This window comes from Antedon mediterranea, chromosome 9, assembly GCF_964355755.1.
Source record: "Antedon mediterranea chromosome 9, ecAntMedi1.1, whole genome shotgun sequence".
Lineage (NCBI taxonomy): Eukaryota > Metazoa > Echinodermata > Crinoidea > Comatulida > Antedonidae > Antedon > Antedon mediterranea.
This window is the reverse complement of record NC_092678.1, coordinates 568814-590217: the sequence shown is the minus strand read 5'-3', so window position 1 is coordinate 590217 and position 21404 is coordinate 568814. Positions and strand designations below refer to the sequence as shown.

Genomic DNA, 21404 nt, shown 5'->3' with positions numbered 1-21404 from the left:
TAATATCTTACCAATATAGAAACTCTCTAATTTATTAGTTAGATGCATGCTCAGTATATAATCATACTCTGATATTGTGATATAAATATTAATAAAAAAAATATTGATAAAAAAAAATAACTTGGTTTGGATAAAAATGCGCATAACACAAATAAACCATGATATCGTGATTCATTTTTTAAAATTTTATTTAAAAACAATCCGTCTCTACCAAACAAAAAAAATAATTTGTTCTTAATAATAATTTTTCGTTTGAGTGTATCAATCTACAATAAATAAAAGCTAGCTATCTACACTATAAAAGTCTGTGAAATGTGAGGTGCCCATATATGGACATGATGATGTCATATCCCTACCATAATTTGGGCACATCACACTTTATTTGTCAAACTAGTTTGTTAGTGTAGGCAGAGTTTATTAAGACTGCATAAAATTAATAGGCTATGTTTTATTTACTACAAATTAATTTGTGTATGCTAACTAATGATAAACATTTTTATAATTTTATCTCAAAATGAAGGTAATTAAAATAGCATTATTGTATGTCATTGTCATGCATAGATAACAGAATATGATTATAGCACCATGATTTTATAAACTTTTTGGAACTGTACGTTTTAGTACTGTATTTAACTTGGAATTATATTTTTGGAAATTTAATCAAAGGATACAAAATTAGATTACATTTTTAAATATACTAAAATATTCTAATAAAAGATTGTTTTCTTAACTTCTGTTGAACCATGTAAAATCTTTTCCAAAAGATTTATCCGGACCTTTGCACGCTGTCTTTTAACAACCAGTTGCTATGTAATAATAAGGAATTATTGTTTGTCTTCTGTGAATATACAGTACCTACTGTAGGTCTATTTTTTTTCTTCAACACCTACTGTAGGTTCGTTTCCTGCTAGTATTCTCACATCTCTGACAACTTGTTGTCTCTATTTCTTAATCATTGGTTATTTTATGACACTTTAATAGCACTTCTCTAGCCTCGTAAAATCTTATGATGAACATTGTTGCAGCTGCACATTTAGAGGGCGCTATATAGTTCTGTTTTTAGTTACGCTTCCGTCTTCTAGTGACTGCACATCTAGGTAGGTGTAACTAATGAAGCAAATGCTTTGTTCGTTGCGGCTGCGCATATAGGGCACAGGAAGCCACCCGGTCGAAACGCCTGATCAGAATATTCCTATGAAATACAAATTTGTATGATTATTTTAACGAACAATAAAATTGTGTATAATTGAATTGAAATTTATATTTATACTGGGTAACCTCTTCAGTCCCAGAGGGCCCAGTTGGTGATCAGTGGCTGTGATGTACTAATACACCGGGGTAACCCCCTACTCGTCTCGAAAGATGTACTAGGTTCTTTAAAGTGCACACGAGCTAAATGTGTACACTGGACCTACTGTACGGTTTATAGTCCTTATCCGAGAAGACTCGTTCTACCAGCAGAACCATGGAGTGAGTGAGCCTCGAACCCCTGCCGATGCCATAAGGCTACGTAATTACGGTTCCACTGTCTTAACTGCTCGGCCACTCACTCACTTATTCAGATAACTTAATACAGTACTATCAGTCATTTTCTTCTTAATTTGGATTTAATTTATTCTTTATTTAAATAAATTTCTACCAAATACACAGTAACGAAAGCCAAAACTGTGTTTTTAAATTATTTATTAAAACAATGAATTGGAAATTCAATCATTTAAAACGTACCAAGTTGACCTTCAACCTCTCAAATATTAACACTGTAGTAGGTTCTATTTTGTAGGTGCACTCTAGACATTTGACAACTATATCCCCATCTTTGCCAATCACTGTCTTTGTAGAAACTGGGTAGGTAAACGTCTCCTGAAATAGAAAAGAAACACATACGTTACCATAGTATTTAAATTGTTTGGTAATAATACTGGTTTCTTGTATCCAATGTTCTGTTATTGATTATCCAATGTTCTGTTATTGATTATCCAATGTTCTGTTATTAATTATCCCATATTCTGTTATTGATTATCCCATATTCTGTTATTGATTATCCCATACTGTGATTAATTATCTAATGTTCTGTTATTGATTATCCCATACTGTTAGTGTTATTGATTATCTGATATTCTGTTATTGCTACAACTTCATTTATGAGTCTCAATTTCTTCCCTACTCAAGTATTCTAGAAATTATGCTGTAGATTTAATTACATTTAATTTAGCCAGCATTTTGAGTATAGGACTTGTAAGCTTAAGTCTCTTCTTGGCTCTTGTTAAAGCGACATAAAGTAAGTTCAACTCATCATCTGGTATATTCTGTTGTATCATTCGAATCTGAACACCTGCAAGAAATATTAATCAGGATTTTAAGTATTTATTTTAAGTCCTATATGATTATAGTTAGCATGTGTAGAATTTTATGTTATTGACATTGTTTGGTATTTACTGCAAACCTTTACTTATTAGTGCTTTTAGCCTTTTATTTGTCTTCAGCCTGGTTTCCACTAGAACGCAATGCAGCGACTTATCGACGCAAAGTGCTGTATTGCGTAATCACAAGTAATAATAATAATAAATGAAAACTTATATAGCGCCGGTATCCTCCACCCATGTGGCGCTCATGGCGCTTTGTGCATTAACAACGTGCGAGAACATCAGCGAATAGCGACGTCTTTAGGTTTGTCTTGAAACTGTTTAGACTAGTTGAGCATTTAACTGTTGCTGGTAAGCTGTTCCATACACTTGCGGCCGCAACGTAAAAAGATCTCTGACCCCACTGATTTTTCGCTCTACGCTCTTGAAGAAGGTTTTGTGACAATGATCGTAGGCCTCTGCGGGATGATTCGTAACGATCCACAAGGTCAGATAAATAAGCAGGAGCACTGTCATTTAGGATCTTGAATACAAACAACGCAAGTTTGTACTTAATACGTTGTTGAACAGGCAACCAATGCAAATCCATCAGGACAGGAGTTATGTGAGCGTTTGATTTTGTATAAGTTACAATTCTAGCTGCCATATTTTGCAAGCGCTGCAAACGTTGTATTTGAGATTTTGGTATGCCAAACAACAAGGCATTACCAATGTCAATTTTAGAAGTGACAAATGAGTGTACAATCAATTCAGCTGTTTTCTTGTTAAGATTACCGCGAATACGACCAAGGTTCCTAATCGATATGCATGCTGCTTTGGATACAGTTGTTATTTGTGCTTCCATAGTGAGATTACTATCCAGCATGATTCCCAGATTCCGGACCACCGATGAGGGAGCGATGTTAGAGTTTCCGATTCTGATATGTGTGATGTTGATTTTGGAGATGTTACATTTAGACCCGACGATAATAAACTCTGTCTTTCCATCATTCAACTTTAGGTAATTTGTTGTCATCCAATTGCGAACATCTTCTATACAGGCTTCCATCTTACTGATTGCTGCAGCAACATCCCTTTTCACTGGATTTACTGACACATAAATCTGTGTATCATCAGCATAGAAATGGAAATGTAGACTGTGTTTGCGAATAATGTCACCAAGGGGAAGCGTATAAATGGAAAACTGGCCAGGCCCAATTACTGACCCCTGTGGTACACCATATTCCAGGCAAGCTTCATCTGAGAATGCATCATTGATACAGACTAGCTGACGTCTTCCTGTAAGATATGACTGGAACCAGTTAAGAGCAACACCATTTATGCCAATGCGATTTCTCAGACGGGTTATCAGTCTTTGGTGATCTACTGTATCAAACGCTGCTGACAAATCCAACAACACCAATAGCGTTATTTTCCCATCATTCATTCCTTGTAACAAATCATTCTGTACCTTTAAAAGGGAACTCTCCGTGCTATGACATGCACGATATGCCGACTGGTAATTCTCGTTTAAATTATGCTTTTGAAGATATGGAGTAATGCGTGATGTCACTACACGCTCCAGAGTCTTTCCAAGAAAAGAAAGATTCGACACCGGGCGGTAATTTTTCAGCGTGTTATGATCCAAGTTTTGCTTTTTTATTAAAGGACGAACGTGAGCAATTTTCAGTTCATCTGGCACTATGCCGGTATTAAGGGAATGGTTAATGATTTCCGTTATTATTGGAACGACTGCGTCTATACACTTCTTCAGTATAGAAGTAGGAACTGGATCTAACCTGCATGATTTTGTTGGTGATTTCATCAGAATGTTGCGGATCTCATCTTGAGATGCTGGTGTAAATGTTGTGAGATGCTGATGAACAGCTGTCACAGGCTCATTAAATGACATGTCATCAATCTTGAAGTCGTCTCTGATGATCTTGATCTTGTCTGTGAAAAACTGACAGAACCTGTTCGCAAGATCTAAGTCAGAAAGACTATCTGGGAGAGGTGATACCTGGCGATGATGAAGGAGTTGGTTAACAATTTTAAAAAGTCCTTTCTGATCTGCTGCATGTTCTTCACACAAGCCAATGTAGTAGTTGGCCTTTGCCTTTCTTACCATGGAATTTACATTCCTCTTCTGTGCAATGTAAGCTTGACGGTCTATTTCCAGATGAGAGATTCTCCATTTCTTTTCAAGCTTACGCTTTGTTCTTTTCTCAGCATAGATGTCACTGTTATACCAACTAGTGTTTGGTCGGACCTTTACTGTTCTCTTTTTCGGTGGTGCGTGTTTGTCAAGAAGTTCACTCAAAGTGGTGACATATAGTCGTACTTTACTTGATAAATCAAGATTTGAGAGCGAAGTTCCGAGATCAGACTGTGTGATATCTTTACATAATGTCTCAAAATTTATAGCATTCCAATGACGAGTTTCGATGGATTTAGTGATTACGGGTGGCTTCTTGATAAGGAGATTACATGTGATTGCATAGTGATCTGATATACCATCAATGACATTAAGGTTTGAGAAAACAGGAGGATCAGATGAACGAGTGATCAGCAAGTCTAATGTATGACCATGTCGGTGTGTAGGTGTAGACACATGCTGTTGAAGACTGCTTGCTACAAGTAGATTCCGAAAATGAATTGCATCTGCATCATTTGGCATATCCACATGGATGGTAAAGTCTCCAACGAATAGTATGGGAGCCGGCTTCAATACATAGTGATCAACCAAAGTTGAGAATTCTTCAGTGAAAACATTTAGACTGCAACCCGTTGATTTGCTTTGAGGACGATATACTGCTACGAGGAAAACTGAGGATGCATTGCTGACTATTTCCACATTTAGCAGTTCAAATGATTTTGGTAATAATCCCGTGTCATAACATTTAACCGCTATGCTTTCCTTGTAAAGAAGTGCAACTCCACCACCTCTTTTAGTACCAGCACGGGGAGCATGTTTGAGAGAGTATCCGTTGGGTGTAATATTTCCTATAACTGATGTGTCTTCTGGTTTAAGCCACGTTTCCGAAAGGGCAACAACATCCAGATTATGTTCGATAACGAAATCCACAAATTCTGTTGTTTTGTTCCGAACGGATCTTGTATTAATACTGCAAAATTTAATATTGTTTTTAGATAAGAGAGAGTTTGATGATAAGTCCGGAAATGATAGATTGTTTTTAGTGTGTTTGTCACGCCCAGCTCTTGTACCACGCCTGGTTTTTCTTTTTGGCCTCCTTGGTAATAGGTGGATACTACAGCTACTAGAGTTCAACTTAAAAGATTGTATAATTAAGCAAGATTCTTCAGGAAGTTCACAACTGTTATTGTTGTTGGTTACACAGCCCTGTAAACCATGAAGAAACTCAGAGCTATAGCTAATTAGCATGAAAACAGCAGATCTTCAAGCATGAGGTGTACAAGGTCATTTACATAACAATATGCACAGTCAGATTGAAAGTACAGGGCTAGCTTCCCACTGATGCTAGCAAACCATTGTTCTTGGGCAGTGATGAGTTTGAATTAAAACAATAAAGGCACAAGCAGGGCCTAGCTGAACTTCAGGAAACAACAAGAAAAACAACTGCGATTTACTCCAAGATACGATTATTTCCACATAAGAAATTTGTGAATATATGGTGCTCAATTTGCTATTCCAGCATCCAGTAAAACTTATTTGATGAAAAAAACCATCTGCAAACAGATACGAAGTTGTTATGCACAGAGCAATATAGAGCCGCCACATGGGCGCTGCAACACTCCTCTTAAAAATTGGGAACCGACAACGCAATAGTGCTGCAAACATTGCAGGTTTGATTTCACGCAGACGGGGTAAAAACACAATTATTGGAAGGGCCTTTTTATTGTACAGTAAGTACTGAATTAAGACAACTTACCATCAAATCCAATCTGCATGGTAACTTGGGCTACAAAATCACAGGTTAATTTAACTGAATCAAACTCCAGTCCCTTTGACTTGTGGGCTGTTGAAAACACCACTTCTGATAAGAGAATAAAATTAAGATCATTATTAACACAACTCAATTTCATCTGATCAGGGGCTAGGATATTAAAGCGGGTTATTTTGTGTCTGTGCACTTATGGCCGTGCACTTGTGGCCTTGTGGCTGTGCACATATCAAAATTTGTTCAAATCCTCTAAGTTAATAAATTAAACTGTTACCCAAAAATTATCAGATAAATCCTATTGTAGTGGATCGTATTTGCATTGTAAAAACCCTTAATTGGTTTTACAATTTATACTAATATAAACAACTATAGATATGAAATAAAGAAGTTAAAACAATTGCTAGTATCTGACCTGCAAGTGAAAGGTCATCTTGTACTCTTGACTTGATTCGTTTAATATGTTCTGGTATTTTGGCGTGATGCGTTTTAACAATTGCTATTCTGTTCAGTAACTCTAAGTCATCAACACTATCAGCATATCTTTCCAGTTGAGATAAGTTGCAAAATTTACTAATAAATTTGTCATTTATTTCATTTCCAGCTGAAAATAAAAAAACAAAAAGTTATACAAAATCTTGGTAAAATTCAACATTTTGAAATTGAAAATAAAATAAGTAATATACTGTATCTTACGTTTGGTCCTGTCTGATTTTGGAAGAAGTAGTTTATGGATATCTAGAATTTGCTCAAAACGGTAATTTTTAACACCCTACATAAATAAAAAAATTTAAAAATAATGTTTAATGTTTAATTGATGGAATATACTAATAACAGTTCCAACAATACCATGTATTTTAATAGTTACTGTTCTATCTATGAAAATACAAATTGATTTGAAAAAACGTTAACTTACTCCAACCAAAGCAATTCTGACATTCTGATTTTGTTCCGTTAGCTTACAAAGCTCGTTAAATAGACAAAGATTAGTCCGACAAATGACCGCAATCTGCCCCACCACTTGACCAAGTACTGACCCTATAAGGTGATATACAAAACCTTGAATTTTTCCAACACGTGTGAGTGTGATGCAAACCCCCCCCCCAACCCCCACCCCTCCCATAAAAAAAAGAGAACAACATTTACGCTGCAATAAGCAAACATTATAGTAACTATAAATATAAAGTACAGTATAATTGCTAGTGAGAATCGCATGCAAATAGAATTGTTTTGTCAAATTTTGTGCCTAATTTAGACGGGAGGAAGGGAAGCTTCCCTGACGAGAGGAAGGAGGTCAGAGGTCACTACAAACAACACAATTCTGATTCTGAAAAAAACTTCTTACCCGATGCTTCTATTCCGATTACATTCTTTTTCTTTTTGCTTTTTGAATTTTGTAGAAGAAGACAGTCTGCTACATAAGCTATTTCAGGTCCAAACCTGAAAGACTATACAGTGATACAATTTAAATATTTAGAATATAATTACCGAATACTCAAACTAAACATTGAAACAAAAGATAAATGGTTAAGCCGCACAAATCGAACATTATCAGTTATGATTGGTTGCATTTCTTCACTTCACAAAAGTAGATGAAATATTAATACACATGTGCATTAAGTGAACACTTTAGATTCGCGCAAATAAATTTGTCTCTAGTGGAAACAGCAGTTCTGTAAGTTGGTGGTCTAGTGGAAACACAGCCTTAAGGCAGTTCTGTAAGTTGGTGGTATTTGTGCATGTTGTCCTATGATTCTTGTATGTCTCTCATGACACATAAACGATATGAATGCATAATGTAAATACCTGAGTTAAATGAAACACTTTGGTTGCAGGAATGTTCTGCAATGCATTTGTTGCTCCTCTAAAACTGTAGATCTGTTGGTGAGGATCGCCAACGAGAATCTTGGAGCAATCTTGAGAAAGTAGGATGTCCTGTTGGGCTAAAAATAATAAATGATGTTTATATTATGAGGCATTATTATCATTAAAGCTCTGTCTACACTATCAAACTTTATGTGACCATATATGGACATGATGATGTCATATCACTACTATATTTGGGGATATCACTACTATATTATATTTATAGCATTATTTTATGACAGACACTGACTGTCATAATAATATTTGCCTTTTGTATAGCATCTAACCAAAATAAATTTCTCTAAAGCGCTACGACCACAAAACTCAAACTAGGTAGAAATTACACCATTTCTTATGCTACTGTATGCAAAAGAGATGGGCTTTCATTTGTCTTTCTTCCTTTCCACGCCGCCTTTTCATCTCTAGTATTTTCAACCAGGTACTCATTTACACCTGAGTAGACTGGGAGTTGAACCCGGACCTCTCCATATGACAGTGTCTTAACCACTTGGCTACCTGTATGCCAATTATTTATAGTTTAAATTGTACAGTACCTGGCGTGAGGTCTTGTGCCTCGTCAATCAAGATACAGTCATAGTAAAGCTTAGGCTTGGATAGTTGGTACAGTTTCAGGTAAACTGTGAACATGAATAATTGTATCCGTTTATTAAGGGTAAATATTCTACACCTTTCATTGCATGAATGCAACATAGCCTAAAGTTACTGTATTTCATGTTTAATTTTTATAAAATAGTTATGATACAAAGTATTGTTACACACCGTCATGTGTGATTCTAGCCTCCTTGTCTCTTGGGTTGCACATTCTTCTCCAAAGGTCTCTTGCCTCTCCGTACAGCGTCTAAAGAAACAGAGATTCCGAAATAAAAGATTGAATCGAAAATTGAAAAATTTGTAGTAAAGACAACGCCAACTTTTTTGTCAAAAATCGTCCTAATTACCTTCCTTCTCTCTGGATTGATTTGCCTTCTCGTACCTCTGCCACCGCCTTCTTCTTTTTCAAAATGCGGCACGTGATCCAACAATATTTTGTTGTCAACGGAGGCTACAAAGGCTTTGATCGTCTTAATAATTATCTGAGCACGTACATACAATGGGTGATTGACGTGATTGTAACTCTTATATTCAGGTTGTAATACAGACACAACGTTGTTTATGTTCCAGCTTGGAGATAGCTTGTCGCGATACCTTAAAACATAAACAAAAATTACTTTTTATAGTATTTTCAAAATTAGGATTTTGGGAAATTCTAGATTTGTAACAAAAAAGCCTTTCATTAATATTTTTAAATAGAAATTGTGATTAATAATTTTTCACGGTAACACATTTGCATGATTTATACATCTTAAGCTCTGTCTACACTATCAAACTTTATGTGACAAAAAAATGTGATGTGCCCATATATGTCATATCACTACCATATTTAAGCATATTATCAGTACCATATTTGGGCACATCACTACCATATTTGGGCATATCACTACCATATTTGGGCATATCACTACCTTATTTGGGCACATCACACTTTTTTGTCAAACTAGTTTGATAGTGTACTGTAGTGTACTGTAGTTGTTCATCCAGAATAAAGGCACAACTCCATAATAACTAACATACTGTACTATACCTGCTACCAACATCCCTATAAGCTAGTGAATGAGTTGTTTTACATTCAACATTAGAAGAAGGAAAGAGGGTCACTGCATGTTCTTTAATTGCTCTGTAGAAAAACAAAAAATGATTTTAAAATCATATTGAATTTGTTCTGGCAACAAGCCTTTTTTCTTCTTTGAGAATGAGGCCTAGTATTTCTATCCTCCACCCTCACCTGTCTTGGGCTACTCTGTCCGCGTTCTGTACCCTAATCCTTGTGGCCGTGCCCTTGTGGCTGTGCACATACAGTACCAAATTTGGTTTAAAATCATCTGAGATATGTAGGTAATAAATTTAACTGTTAACCAATAGGTCCAGTGTACACATCTAACTCGTGTGCACTTTAAAGAACCTAGTACATCTTTCGAGACGAGTAGGGGGTTACCCGGTGTATTAGTACATCAAAGTCACTGATCACCAACTGGGCCCTCTGGGAGACCAGTCTTTGACTGAAGAGGTTACCCAGTATAAATATAAATTTCAATCAATCAATGATTATCAGATACTAACCTGTTAAAAGCAACATATAGAAATCTCATTGATGGATTGCGCAATGTGTAATGGACTAGTGTTGATGTCTTGCCTGTCCCTAAAATGATAAAAATGTAGACTTAGTATACAGAGTAGGTTCCTAAAATACACACTTAGAAGTAGAGTAGACTTAGTACACAGAGTAGGTTCCTAAAATACACACTTAGAAGTAGAGTAGACTTAGTACACAGAGTAGGTTCCTAAAATACACACTTAGAAGTAGAGTAGACTTAGTACACAGAGTAGGTTCCTAAAATACACACTTAGAAGTAGAGGAGACTTAGTATACAGAGTAGGTTCCTAAAATACACACTTAGAAGTAGAGGAGACTTAGTACACAGAGTAGGTTCCTAAAATACACACTTAGAAGTAGAAGAGACTTAGTACACAGAGTATGTTCCTAAAATACACACTTAGAAGTAGAAAAGACTTAGTACACAGAGTAGGTTCCTAAAATACACACTTAGAAGTAGAGTAGACTTAGTATACAGAGTTGGTTCATTAGGTTTGCTTATTGCTCAAATTCTGTGAAATTAGAGGAATTGGGACCACCAATTCCTCATCATCACCAAACCTTGCTTATTTTTACCTGCAAAGGCGATAATTTTGACAATTTCATTTGGTCTGAGTTTGTAACTGACTATTGCAACCTGTTCCTGGGTCATGACATGTTTACTAGCTGGCATCTCACTGCTAAAATAAAACAAAGAAACCACAGGATTTGTAGAATAGCTGTTGTACAAAAACTATAAAACCATACAGCGCAGTGTACATGTTGCATTGCTTGTGTTCTTTTGCTTCTCTCCACATGTGCCCTTATTAATAGATGCATAATTAAGGGAGCTGTCTATACATGGTAATAATGTTAGCACTTAGAAACTTTTTTAGCATTAGGCACTTATTATTATCATTTCTTTAGCCACCTATTAGGTCACAAGTGCTTTAGCATACCTGTTGTCTGATAACACCTTAATAACCATTCTACTACTGGAGTAAGATAAAGAACAACCCATCTCATAATGATACAAAGCATAGTATAATCTGTAGTGAAGACTGAAAAAAATTACAATTTATAAATGATTGATAACTTGTTTGTTTTAGATCAATAATAGTTCTGATCATATGCAATTGCTTGACTATAATAGTTGTGAGACTATGGCCAAACCATAGAGCTGTTAAGTGTTATTAATAGTTGTGAGACTATGGCCAAACCATAGAGCTGTTAAGTGTTAATAGTTGTGAGACTATGGCCAAACCATAGAGCTGTTAAGTGTTATTAATAGTTGTGAGACTATGGCCAAACCATAGAGCTGTTAAGTGTTATTTATTGATAATAGTTGTGAGACTATGGCCAAACCATAGAGCTGTTAAGTGTTATTTATTGATAAAGCTATGTCTACACTATAAAACTTTATGTGAAAATAAAATGTGATTTTGTCACATAAAGTTTGATAGTATAGACAGAGCTTTATATAGTGCTATTCAAAAAGTTACTGTAACTGATTGTATGCCAACACAAACTTACCCACAATTAATTTGGTGCTTTTTCTGTAACATTAGAAGGATGGTTGCTATGCAATAAAAACACTCGATGAGGGCGACGTGTTTATACTCGGAATTCAAGCTGTATTTAATTGCTTGCGATATATCATGTGTGCTTCGCGACAGGATTACTAATGTTGTTAGCAGCGACCATATATTTGGTACCTTGAAATGAAACCATAATTGTTATCAATTTATCCTCTTTAAATTTAGTTCTGTTTTGTTTAACTACCATTATTTTTTAATAAAAACAATTTTACTCCAATTTACTGTAATTTCCAGATGAAAATTGAATGTAATTCCAATTTTGATCATGTGACCCTTCTTTTACTTACCCCTTGTACAATGAGATCAGGTGATCTTTCTGCAAGCAGGTCACATGATAATTCAAACATAGGATGGTGTTTCATAAAGCTAACAGATGATGAGTTAATAGATTTAAACGTCGCCATATATCTGAGGACAAAATAAATTATATTTATTTGGACTCTCCAAACTAGTTATAGATTCCTTTTAGGTAGCATAAGTTTGTATAAACATATTCAGTCTACACTATCAAAAATGATGTGCCCAAAAGTGATATGACATCATCATGTCCATAGGAACATCACATTTTTTGTCACATAAAATTTAATAGTATAGACAGAGCTTAAAATACATGTTCAACTTGCCTTATAAGTGATAGTAGGCAAGATTTAGCATCACTAAATGAGTGAGTTGTGTAGATTTTATCAACTTCTAAAACACCACACTCTTCTGACATCTTGTAACGTTGATATAATTTCTTCCACGGCAGAAACTTAAAAGATAAATCAAGAGTACGATGACAGAAAGCGAGACACACACAAAGCTCTCTCTACACTATCAAACTTGATGTGATGTGCCCATATATGTCATATTTCTACCATATATGGTATGCCAGTAGTCACACCAAGGAAATCTAACAACAGGATGATGAGCTCTGGAGATCAAAGGGTTTATCTTGGATTGAGTTCCACTCCCCTTATCAGAAACTTTATGTGACAGAAAAATGTAATATGCCCATAATATGGACATAATGATGTCATATCACTACCATATTTGGACATAATGATGTCATATCACTACCATATTTGAGCTCATCACACCCGTTTATTTACCTTATGGCTTAAAATGATCCGTCTCCATCTTTTACACACTGTGGAAATATTACAACATGCGTTGATTGACAAGTATGAGAAGATGCGTTCTAGGATCTCATCAGGAAGGTATGTCAAGTATCCAAAAGTACCGTCCTCTTCTTCCACGCCATGACAATCATTGCCTTCTTCATCTACGCCAACACCACAACTACTATCGCCTAAAAAGAGTAATTCAAATTCTCAGTATTTTAATGTGTGCTGTAGTATATTTAAAATTAGATTATAATCACAGTAGTCTATTATGTGACTAGCTTACCTGAATAAACCAATTAGGTATTTTCACTTTCGAGGGAAGAATATATTGTGTATTTGGGACTATTTTGTTTAATTGGTAGAACTTTGTTTTCTAAAGTACTAAATAGTTGTCAGACATTGACTGTTGACATTAGTACTGCTTTTAACTTTAATCAATTTAAAATCTACTTTCAACTTGAACAAGTAAACCAAAATAAAAAAATACAAAAAATTAAAGTTGGCTATGTTGTGCAACATATGAACTTAAAGAGCAAAAAATATAAAAATATGGTACAGTATTTGTGGCAAAAAGTTATTAAATCAGTACAATTGAATCTTTTTGGTAATTTACCTAATAGACCAAACGTATTAGGTTGGTCACTGTTCATCTCCATGTTGTCAAGGAGGTCAGAGTTCAAACTGTCAAGAAATGAATCGTCTTCAAATGCTTGCATGTTGATGTCCATCGATGCTGAACTGGCGCCACATTGCTTCTCCAATTCCTGACTTGCTCGGATCATGACATCATCTTCCAACGAGTCCGTATCAAACTCCGTTCCTTCTGTTGTCTCGCCATACTGATCATTCAAATTCCTTTGAACGCATGATTTTAAAACGTGTTCATTCTCCTCTAATTGGACAGTAGTACTGGTTGAGGGTTGGCTATTGTCTATCAAGCTTCCATTGTTTTTAATTCCACGGTTACGTTGTACATATACAAGGTCATTGCGCAATAAAGAAGTTGACGGACTACTCATCTTTAGTTTCGCCATCGACGGGACATCGTCCATAAATTTTCTTTTAGGACTAAAATTAGCATTACCCTTTTGAAGTGATTGGTCATTTGAATCTTCATTAGTTCTTTTTGGTCGAGGGTATAACCCTCTGTTGATATCCATGCTGGTCTTTTTTACAAGCTGCGGGTTCCTTAAAGGTTGAGTGCCCTCAGCTGTTTCGGAATGTTCAGCACATTGTTGATGGTTCATTTGGATTTTTTTCTTCTTCTGATCTGCCATTATTGAAATGACAGTGCAAACTTAAAAAAAAAAAATTTTATGTCACCTGATAATGATATAGGTATTTAACATAACGTTTTACATAAAACTTTTGTTGTAAAATAAAGTAATAATAATAATACACTATTGAAAAAAAAAAATTGGCAGAGATCTGTCACTGGCCCCGTGTTTATCCCAGCCTAGTAGTTAGGCCTAGATCCAGGCTACAATAGCACAGCATACCACATCCCTTCCTGGGAAAAACCCAGTTTCAATCTGCCCTGACACAGTGACTGCTGACAAGTTTGGTTCACCTTGGTTGGCCTAGCCTAGATAGAGCTTAGCCTAGCAAGTGACACTAGTAAACAAATGGAAAAGGCAAATATAATCATCTACTAAAATCATTAATATTCAACCTAGGATATGGGGATTCACATTCAGGAAATACCTACCCTACTGAAAATTAAACCACCACAACACTGTGTTTATGTTTTTGTTTCGGCGCGTGCTTTACCTATGAAGTCATGGTTGAGTGATTTTGAATGATGATAGATATAAACAATATGGCAGCACTCACAAACAAAAATTTGAGTGTTGATCGTTTGATATCTTTGCTTTTTGGTAATCACACTTTTGATGAATTTCAGTCAATATTGGATGAAAAGGAAGACGCGAAATCGTTAATTAATATCTCTAGTACAAAATCTGGTGATTGCCTCGCTCATGCGGCGGCTAGGCATGGTAAAATTGATGTTTTGAAACTACTAAACCAGCATGGTGCCGATTTTGAGGCAGGGAATTTGGATGGGAAGCGACCTCTCCACGAGGCCGCAGCCTCTAGCAGCCTGGCTAGTGTCAAATTTCTGCTTTCCCTAAATGTAACCATAGATTCCTTAAAGCGCGCTGATTGGTAAGGAAGTGTGTAGAATATTTTAGTAGGGCTCTAGGTAGAGACTAGGCCAACTTGTTGATCACTACTATACTAATTATGGTGATGAATATAATAAGATAGATGAACATAATATATGATTATATTATTAATTTAATAAGGGATGATAAACAACAACAACATTGTTTTACAATATACCCCTACCTGATCCATGAAAATACAAGGGTTTATAATACAGTACGTTTTTGTCTTGTGCTGTGACATTCATCAACATTTTCTTTATTTAAAGATGTATTGTCCCTTTGACTAATTCCCAAAAAAAGTTTTTTTTTTTATTTCGAAAAAAAGTGGGTCATTTTGAAGTATCATAATAGTTATTAACTTTCACCAAAAACTAGTCCAAAAAAAAATAATTTAACCGAAATACAGATGTTTTTTTGTTCAAAGAATAACTTTGACTTCCAGTCAAAGTTTTCAATCAAAACATATCCCATAATGCAATGCGCTTGTTTGGCTACTCTGTATGGATAATCATAAAACTTCCTCGCGATCTGTGTGAAACCACCTTCTCAACCGTGATGAGTTGTAAACAATCCTAATTAGCATCATGCATAATACATACTCATGGTTTGAAATCTTTGTTTACTTTCGCTTGCGACGATTTCTCAGACAAAATGTAATCTAATTAATTTACCTGTTAATTACGTAAACTGTTGTTTTTGGCTCGAATTTTCGACTTAAAGTGAATAACTTTAATATTACTTTGATATTACTTTGATATGGCCAATTTAAATTTAGAATATTTTTTTTTTCATTTTTTGTGTTTCAAGGGACAATACATCTTTAAAAAAAAAAAATTAAAACATATATTTAGAATTACACCAAAATGAATTGAATGATTTTTGTTCTCAACAGGACACCACTTATGTTAGCTTGTACTAAGAAGAGCATTGAAGTGATTAAAGTATTGGTGGAAGCAGGGGCTAATCTGCATCTGAAAAACAAAGATGGCTGGACGTGCTTCCACATTGCTTCAAGGTAATCGTCACGAGAAGAACACACAAACAAATCATAGTGACAATCTCAACATTATGACCAATTATAGTCCCATCGTGGGATTATGCTTGACCATTCAGTTGTGTTAGACCTTTATTTTTATTATTAATCTTCATCATCTTCTTAAGCTCTGTCTCCACTATCAAATTCGGTTGACAAAAAAAAAAGTGTGATGTCACATTTTGTTGTCACAAAGTTTGATAGTGTAGACAGAGCTTTATACTGTGCAGTACCTAGTTTAAGTATGCAGTCACACATGGGTTGGTCACATTTATCAGCTGGGCTTCATAATTTTTCTTAAATTTTGTGTTCCACACGTTTTATATTATTACATTTATTTGTTTTTTTAAAGATAATAATTATTGTTTAATATGTTTATTTTACAGGGAAGGTGATGCTGATATTTTAAGTTACTTACTTGAGTGTGATAATTCATTGTATCAAACAGTGAGTAACAATGGTAGGACACCTTTACACACAGCAGGTACACATCAAATACATCTCAACATTATTAACTAATTTAAATTAATGATGTTAATTATATACTGTATAGATTATGATATCAATAATGTTCTGATATCAATAATTTTCTGATATTAATAAAGTATGATATCAATTTACTTTCTGATATCATTACTGATATCAATAAGGTATAATATCAATTTACTTTCTGATATCAATATGTTTCTGATATCAGTAAGTTCTGTTTTCAATTAGGTACAGTATATCATTTACTTTCTGATATTAATAAAGTATGATATTAATAAGATATGATATCAATTTGCATTCTGATATCAAAGGTATGATACTAATTCATGTTGTATGTATTTTGTATACTAGCTCTACATGGTAGACATGATGCCTGTCAAATTCTGCTAAATCATTGTTCTGTAGACGTCCAAGACAGCTGCGGGTCGACACCATTGATGGATGCTGCGAGGGCGGGCTTTCCTGAAATAGTTGACGACCTAATTAATATTCATGTAATTATTATTTTTTTTAGTGTTTTAAAATGAAATGTTGTTAATTGTTCACTGTACATTTTCTAACATTTATTATTCATTTAATCTAAATACTATTTGTTACTTTTTACAGCAGGCAGATGCTAGAAAGTGTGATATCTTAGGCCGACAAGCAATTCATTTAGCAAGCCTAGCAGGGAGTGTCAATGTCATTCAGTATTTAGTGACTAAGCAAGGAATTGATGTGAACATTCCAAGTCAACCAAATGCACTCACACCTCTACACTTTGCAGCAAAGGTAGACAGTTTATAATTTATTTTATGTTTCTTTATATTATAAATCATATACTCAATTCAAACGCGGAAGCCTAGGTAGGGAAGAAGGTGGTGCCCTTTTGAGACTACTGTAGATACAAACAGTGATGGTAAATAAGTCTGAAGCTCTGTCTACACTATCAAACTTTATGTAACAAAAAAATGTAATGTGCCATATATGGACATGATGATGTCATATCACTACTATATATGGGTACAAACTAGTTTGATAGTGTAGACTGAGCTTTATAGAAAAAACAAACCACACAGTAAAAAAGATTCACAAATGCAAGCCCACCTGTAATATATTTTAAAGTAATATTTGGATTATGTTTTTTTAGGAAGGGAAAGCAGACGCCATGACGTATCTGATTCAAGAAGGAGCAAATGTCAACGTACAAGACACAAACTGTAGAACAGGTAATCATTTGGAATTCATCAAAATAATATTTATTTGTTCTTTCCTTTTATGTACACAATTAAAATAAAGCTCAAAACAGCCCAAAAAAATTATACAGACAAGCATAAAACCCATCCTGCCCATGACAGAACATCATTACAAAAAATAGTGGAAATGTTGCTATGTTTAAAACAGAAGATTGACTGTTACCACATACATGCTATGAGCAATTGAACTGAATTTAAAGTGCTGAGAATAAATAAAAAATTATATTGGAAAACTCTTACACGTTTTAAAAGTAAATAGCAATCACCCTTCTCTTAACATTTTTGTATAACCTCTTATTTTCCTTTTTTATCTTTTATTTATAGCCTTACACATGGCAGCCGGCTCACAAGACGTACAGAGTATTCGCTATCTGCTTGAAAATGGCGCCCTCCAATTGTTTGACAAGAACAGCATTAAACCTGATATGTTAGCTAGGACTAAACCAGCCAGGATGATGTTTGATCAAATAACGTGAAGTAAATACACATGTTTTGCACACTGCACATGTTTTGGACACTGTAGATGTTTTGCACACAGCACATTTTTGCACACTGCACTATCAATGCATTTGTTTTATGAATCCAAATCAGGACGGAGAAGGCTTGTGTTTTTATCTTTGATATTGATATATATTAATGCTAATATCAAGTGGTCCACCTGTCCCATTCAAATGAAGATTATTGCAGTTTTAGCTAATCTGTGATTGCCAAGTTTTAATGGCACCTTTTTAAATAAAAAACTATGTACATTTATCAAAAGGTGTCTAGAAAATGACATTATAGGTCAAACATGCAGTGATTGCTACTCAAGGTCACTGAGATTTTTAACTAAAAAAAACCTTAGAAAAGGTTAAGATTATAAATTTAGATTATTTTGCAATAAAAAAAAATATTTTAATCTAACAATTTGTAACAATAATTACCAAATGCGATTTATAATTAATTGTTTATTTCCTATCCTCGTGTATTTTAATGAATTTTGTGTTGCTATTAATGGTAATCATCGTCGGCCTTCATCATGTCTGTCCAACTAACTACCTCTTCAGGCACTTCATCTTCTGCGGTTGAATGTTGCTCTTTCAAAATTGCAAACATCCCTCAATCAACAATACATTTTGCAATTTATTACGTCAGTCGTAAATCATTTAACCTTCTTCAGGTGTTTTCATCAGTTAAATTTTTATTAGCAACAAAATAATTACTTCAAATTTTTGATGATTTTTCAATAGATTATTCAACAAACTTACATTTACCAAAAGGCCAATTATGTTCTCAGAATATTTTAATAGGGAAAAGAAAGCATATATACAGTTGCAAGCATGCAAGCTATCATATTACTTGAAAATCCATCTTCATTTGTTTGTGTAGTCTACAGTATATTAATTCATTCAAAAATTTATTGAGTTTTCACGTTTATCTGCCGAAAGCTATCAAAATGAGGCCATCCTATATTAGACCATCTTATACAAGACCTCCGTACATTACTACTGAAAACTGGATTACTGCAAATGCAAGTTTTCCCAATGAAACATATGCAAATAACACAAGTGATGGTGGCAGTGGCTGGCAAGATTACTATTCTGGGTATAATTACAAGAGCAGCATGGAGTTGATTCGTGGCGATGTATACTACCATATCGCTTGGGTGTCTGTCTGTCTGTTGATCCTTCTTGGTAACACTTTAGTTATCTACGTGTCGGTAAAGACCAGGATGTACGAGCAGATGACGCAACGCATCCAGTTAAGTCTAAGTGTCGTCGATTTCATGTCCGGTGTTTTAGGAATCATCTGTGCAATTCACGATGATCTGCAAGAGATATTTGTGATATATTTATGGTGGCCGTTCTATATTTCTCAGTGTCATCTATTTGCTATTGCTGTGGAGCGATACATTGCTATATTCTATCCATTCCGACATATTAACATTGTAACGTCCAAATCAACAAACATCGCTATCGTACTCTGTTGGATGACTGGTGTCGTAATCGGTCTCATACTCCAACAAACTTTTTACAGTAGAGACAAAATGGTGTACATTGTGTCGCACAGTATTGGAGAATTTTTTCCCATCATCCTTATCTGCGGTCTGCATTTTAGAGTTCACAAGGAAGCGAGAAAGCAAGAAATACGTATACACGCAGCAGACGTGCGTGTACACGTGATAGATGTGCGTCTGCACAAGGAGGAAGGCACACAACAGCAAAGAAAGGTTGGCTGCGTACAAAAGAAAGCCGATTTAAAAGCAACCAAAACCACACTCATCATTCTCGCCGCTTTCTTGATCTGTACCATTCCCTATTTCGTGATTTCAATCAAGAACGCCATTTTTTATTGTCAATATTCATTTTCAATTTCAAACGTTATGATTTCTGTTTTCTTCTTGCAACTCAATTGCGGAATGAATCCGCTAATCTACTCTTTTAGAAGTAAGTCTTTTAAGACTGGTTTGCGATCCATCTTTAGGTCTATGTAGTCAACAGTTACTCAAAGACGGTCAGCGACAACGCAATCACAATGTGAAAATGAAGTCACCATGTAGTATAAATAAATGCACAAAACGATAAAGTTAGTCATTGAGATAGGATTACATTCAGGAGAGAACAAGAAGGAGGTGTGCTTGAGATAGGATTACATTCAGGAGAGAACAAGGAGGATGTGTGCTTGAGATAGGATTACATTCAGGAGAGAACAAGAAGGAGGTGTGCTTGAGATAGGATTACATTCAGGAGAGAACAAGGAGGATGTGTGCTTGAGATAGGATTACATTCAGGAGAGAACAAGGAGGATGTGTGCTTGAGATAGGATTACATTCAGGAGAGAACAAGGAGGATGTGTGCTTGAGATAGGATTACATTCAGGAGAGAACAAGGAGGATGTGTGCTTGAGATAGGATTACATTCAGGAGAGAACAAGAAGGAGGTGTGCTTGAGATAGGATTACATTCAGGAGAGAACAAGGAGGATGTGTGCTTGAGATAGGATTACATTCAGGAGAGAACAAGGAGGATGTGTGCTTGAGATAGGATTACATTCAGGAGAGAACAAGGAGGATGTGTGCTTGAGATAGGATTACATTCAGGAGAGAACAAGGAGGATGTGTGCTTGAGATAGGATTACATTCAGGAGAGAACAAGGAGGATGTGTGCTTGAGATAGGATTACATTCAGGAGAGAACAAGGAGGATGTGTGCTTGAGATAGGATTACATTCAGGAGAGAACAAGGAGGAGGTGTGCTTGAGATAGGATTACATTCAGGAGAGAACAAGGAGGAGGTGTGCTTGAGATAGGATTACATTCAGGAGAGAACAAGGAGGAGGTGTGCTTGAGATAGGATTACATTCAGGAGAGAACAAGGAGGATGTGTGCTTGAGATAGGATTACATTCAGGAGAGAACAAGGAGGATGTGTGCTTGAGATAGGATTACATTCAGGAGAGAACAAGGAGGATGTGTGCTTG

General features: G+C 35.3%; 2 protein-coding genes across 2 annotated transcripts; one reads left to right on the top strand and one right to left on the bottom strand.

Moving 5' to 3' along the window:
* Positions 1–204: 204 nt before the first annotated feature.
* On the bottom strand, positions 205–14769 carry LOC140058659 (F-box DNA helicase 1-like). Its single transcript, XM_072104349.1, has 22 exons — positions 14732–14769; positions 13637–14320; positions 13009–13208; positions 12541–12668; positions 12205–12325; positions 11853–12034; positions 11279–11380; positions 10917–11020; positions 10307–10385; positions 9771–9863; positions 9088–9334; positions 8909–8987; positions 8683–8766; positions 8069–8205; positions 7608–7710; positions 7179–7300; positions 6959–7034; positions 6678–6866; positions 6254–6358; positions 2202–2332; positions 1726–1860; positions 205–1192 (listed from the first exon to the last, which is right to left on the bottom strand). The coding sequence occupies exons 2-22, from the start codon at positions 14298–14300 to the stop codon at positions 1094–1096; spliced, it is 3180 nt and encodes a 1059-aa protein (XP_071960450.1). The 5' UTR covers positions 14301–14320; positions 14732–14769; the 3' UTR covers positions 205–1093.
* Positions 14770–14842: 73 nt separating this feature from the next.
* LOC140059321 (ankyrin repeat domain-containing protein 16-like) lies at positions 14843–19199 on the top strand. Its single transcript, XM_072105198.1, has 7 exons — positions 14843–15189; positions 16084–16206; positions 16611–16708; positions 17065–17207; positions 17320–17484; positions 17843–17921; positions 18273–19199. Exons 1-7 carry the CDS (start codon positions 14843–14845, stop codon positions 18422–18424), a joined length of 1107 nt encoding a protein of 368 aa, XP_071961299.1. The 3' UTR covers positions 18425–19199.
* Positions 19200–21404: the final 2205 nt, after the last annotated feature.

Coding starts and splice junctions, on each gene's coding strand:
- LOC140059321 (XM_072105198.1), top strand. CDS start 14,843: ATGGCAGCACTCACAAACAAAAATTTGAGTGTTGATCGTTTGATATCT. Junction 16,207..16,610: donor TGCTTCCACATTGCTTCAAG/GTAATCGTCACG, acceptor TTTATTTTACAG/GGAAGGTGATGCTGATATTT. Junction 17,922..18,272: donor AGACACAAACTGTAGAACAG/GTAATCATTTGG, acceptor TTTTATTTATAG/CCTTACACATGGCAGCCGGC.
- LOC140058659 (XM_072104349.1), bottom strand. CDS start 14,300: ATGGCAGATCAGAAGAAGAAAAAAATCCAAATGAACCATCAACAATGT. Junction 11,021..11,278: donor AAGGTGTTATCAGACAACAG/GTATGCTAAAGC, acceptor GTTTTATTTTAG/CAGTGAGATGCCAGCTAGTA. Junction 1,193..1,725: donor AGAGGTTGAAGGTCAACTTG/GTACGTTTTAAA, acceptor TGTATTTCATAG/GAATATTCTGATCAGGCGTT.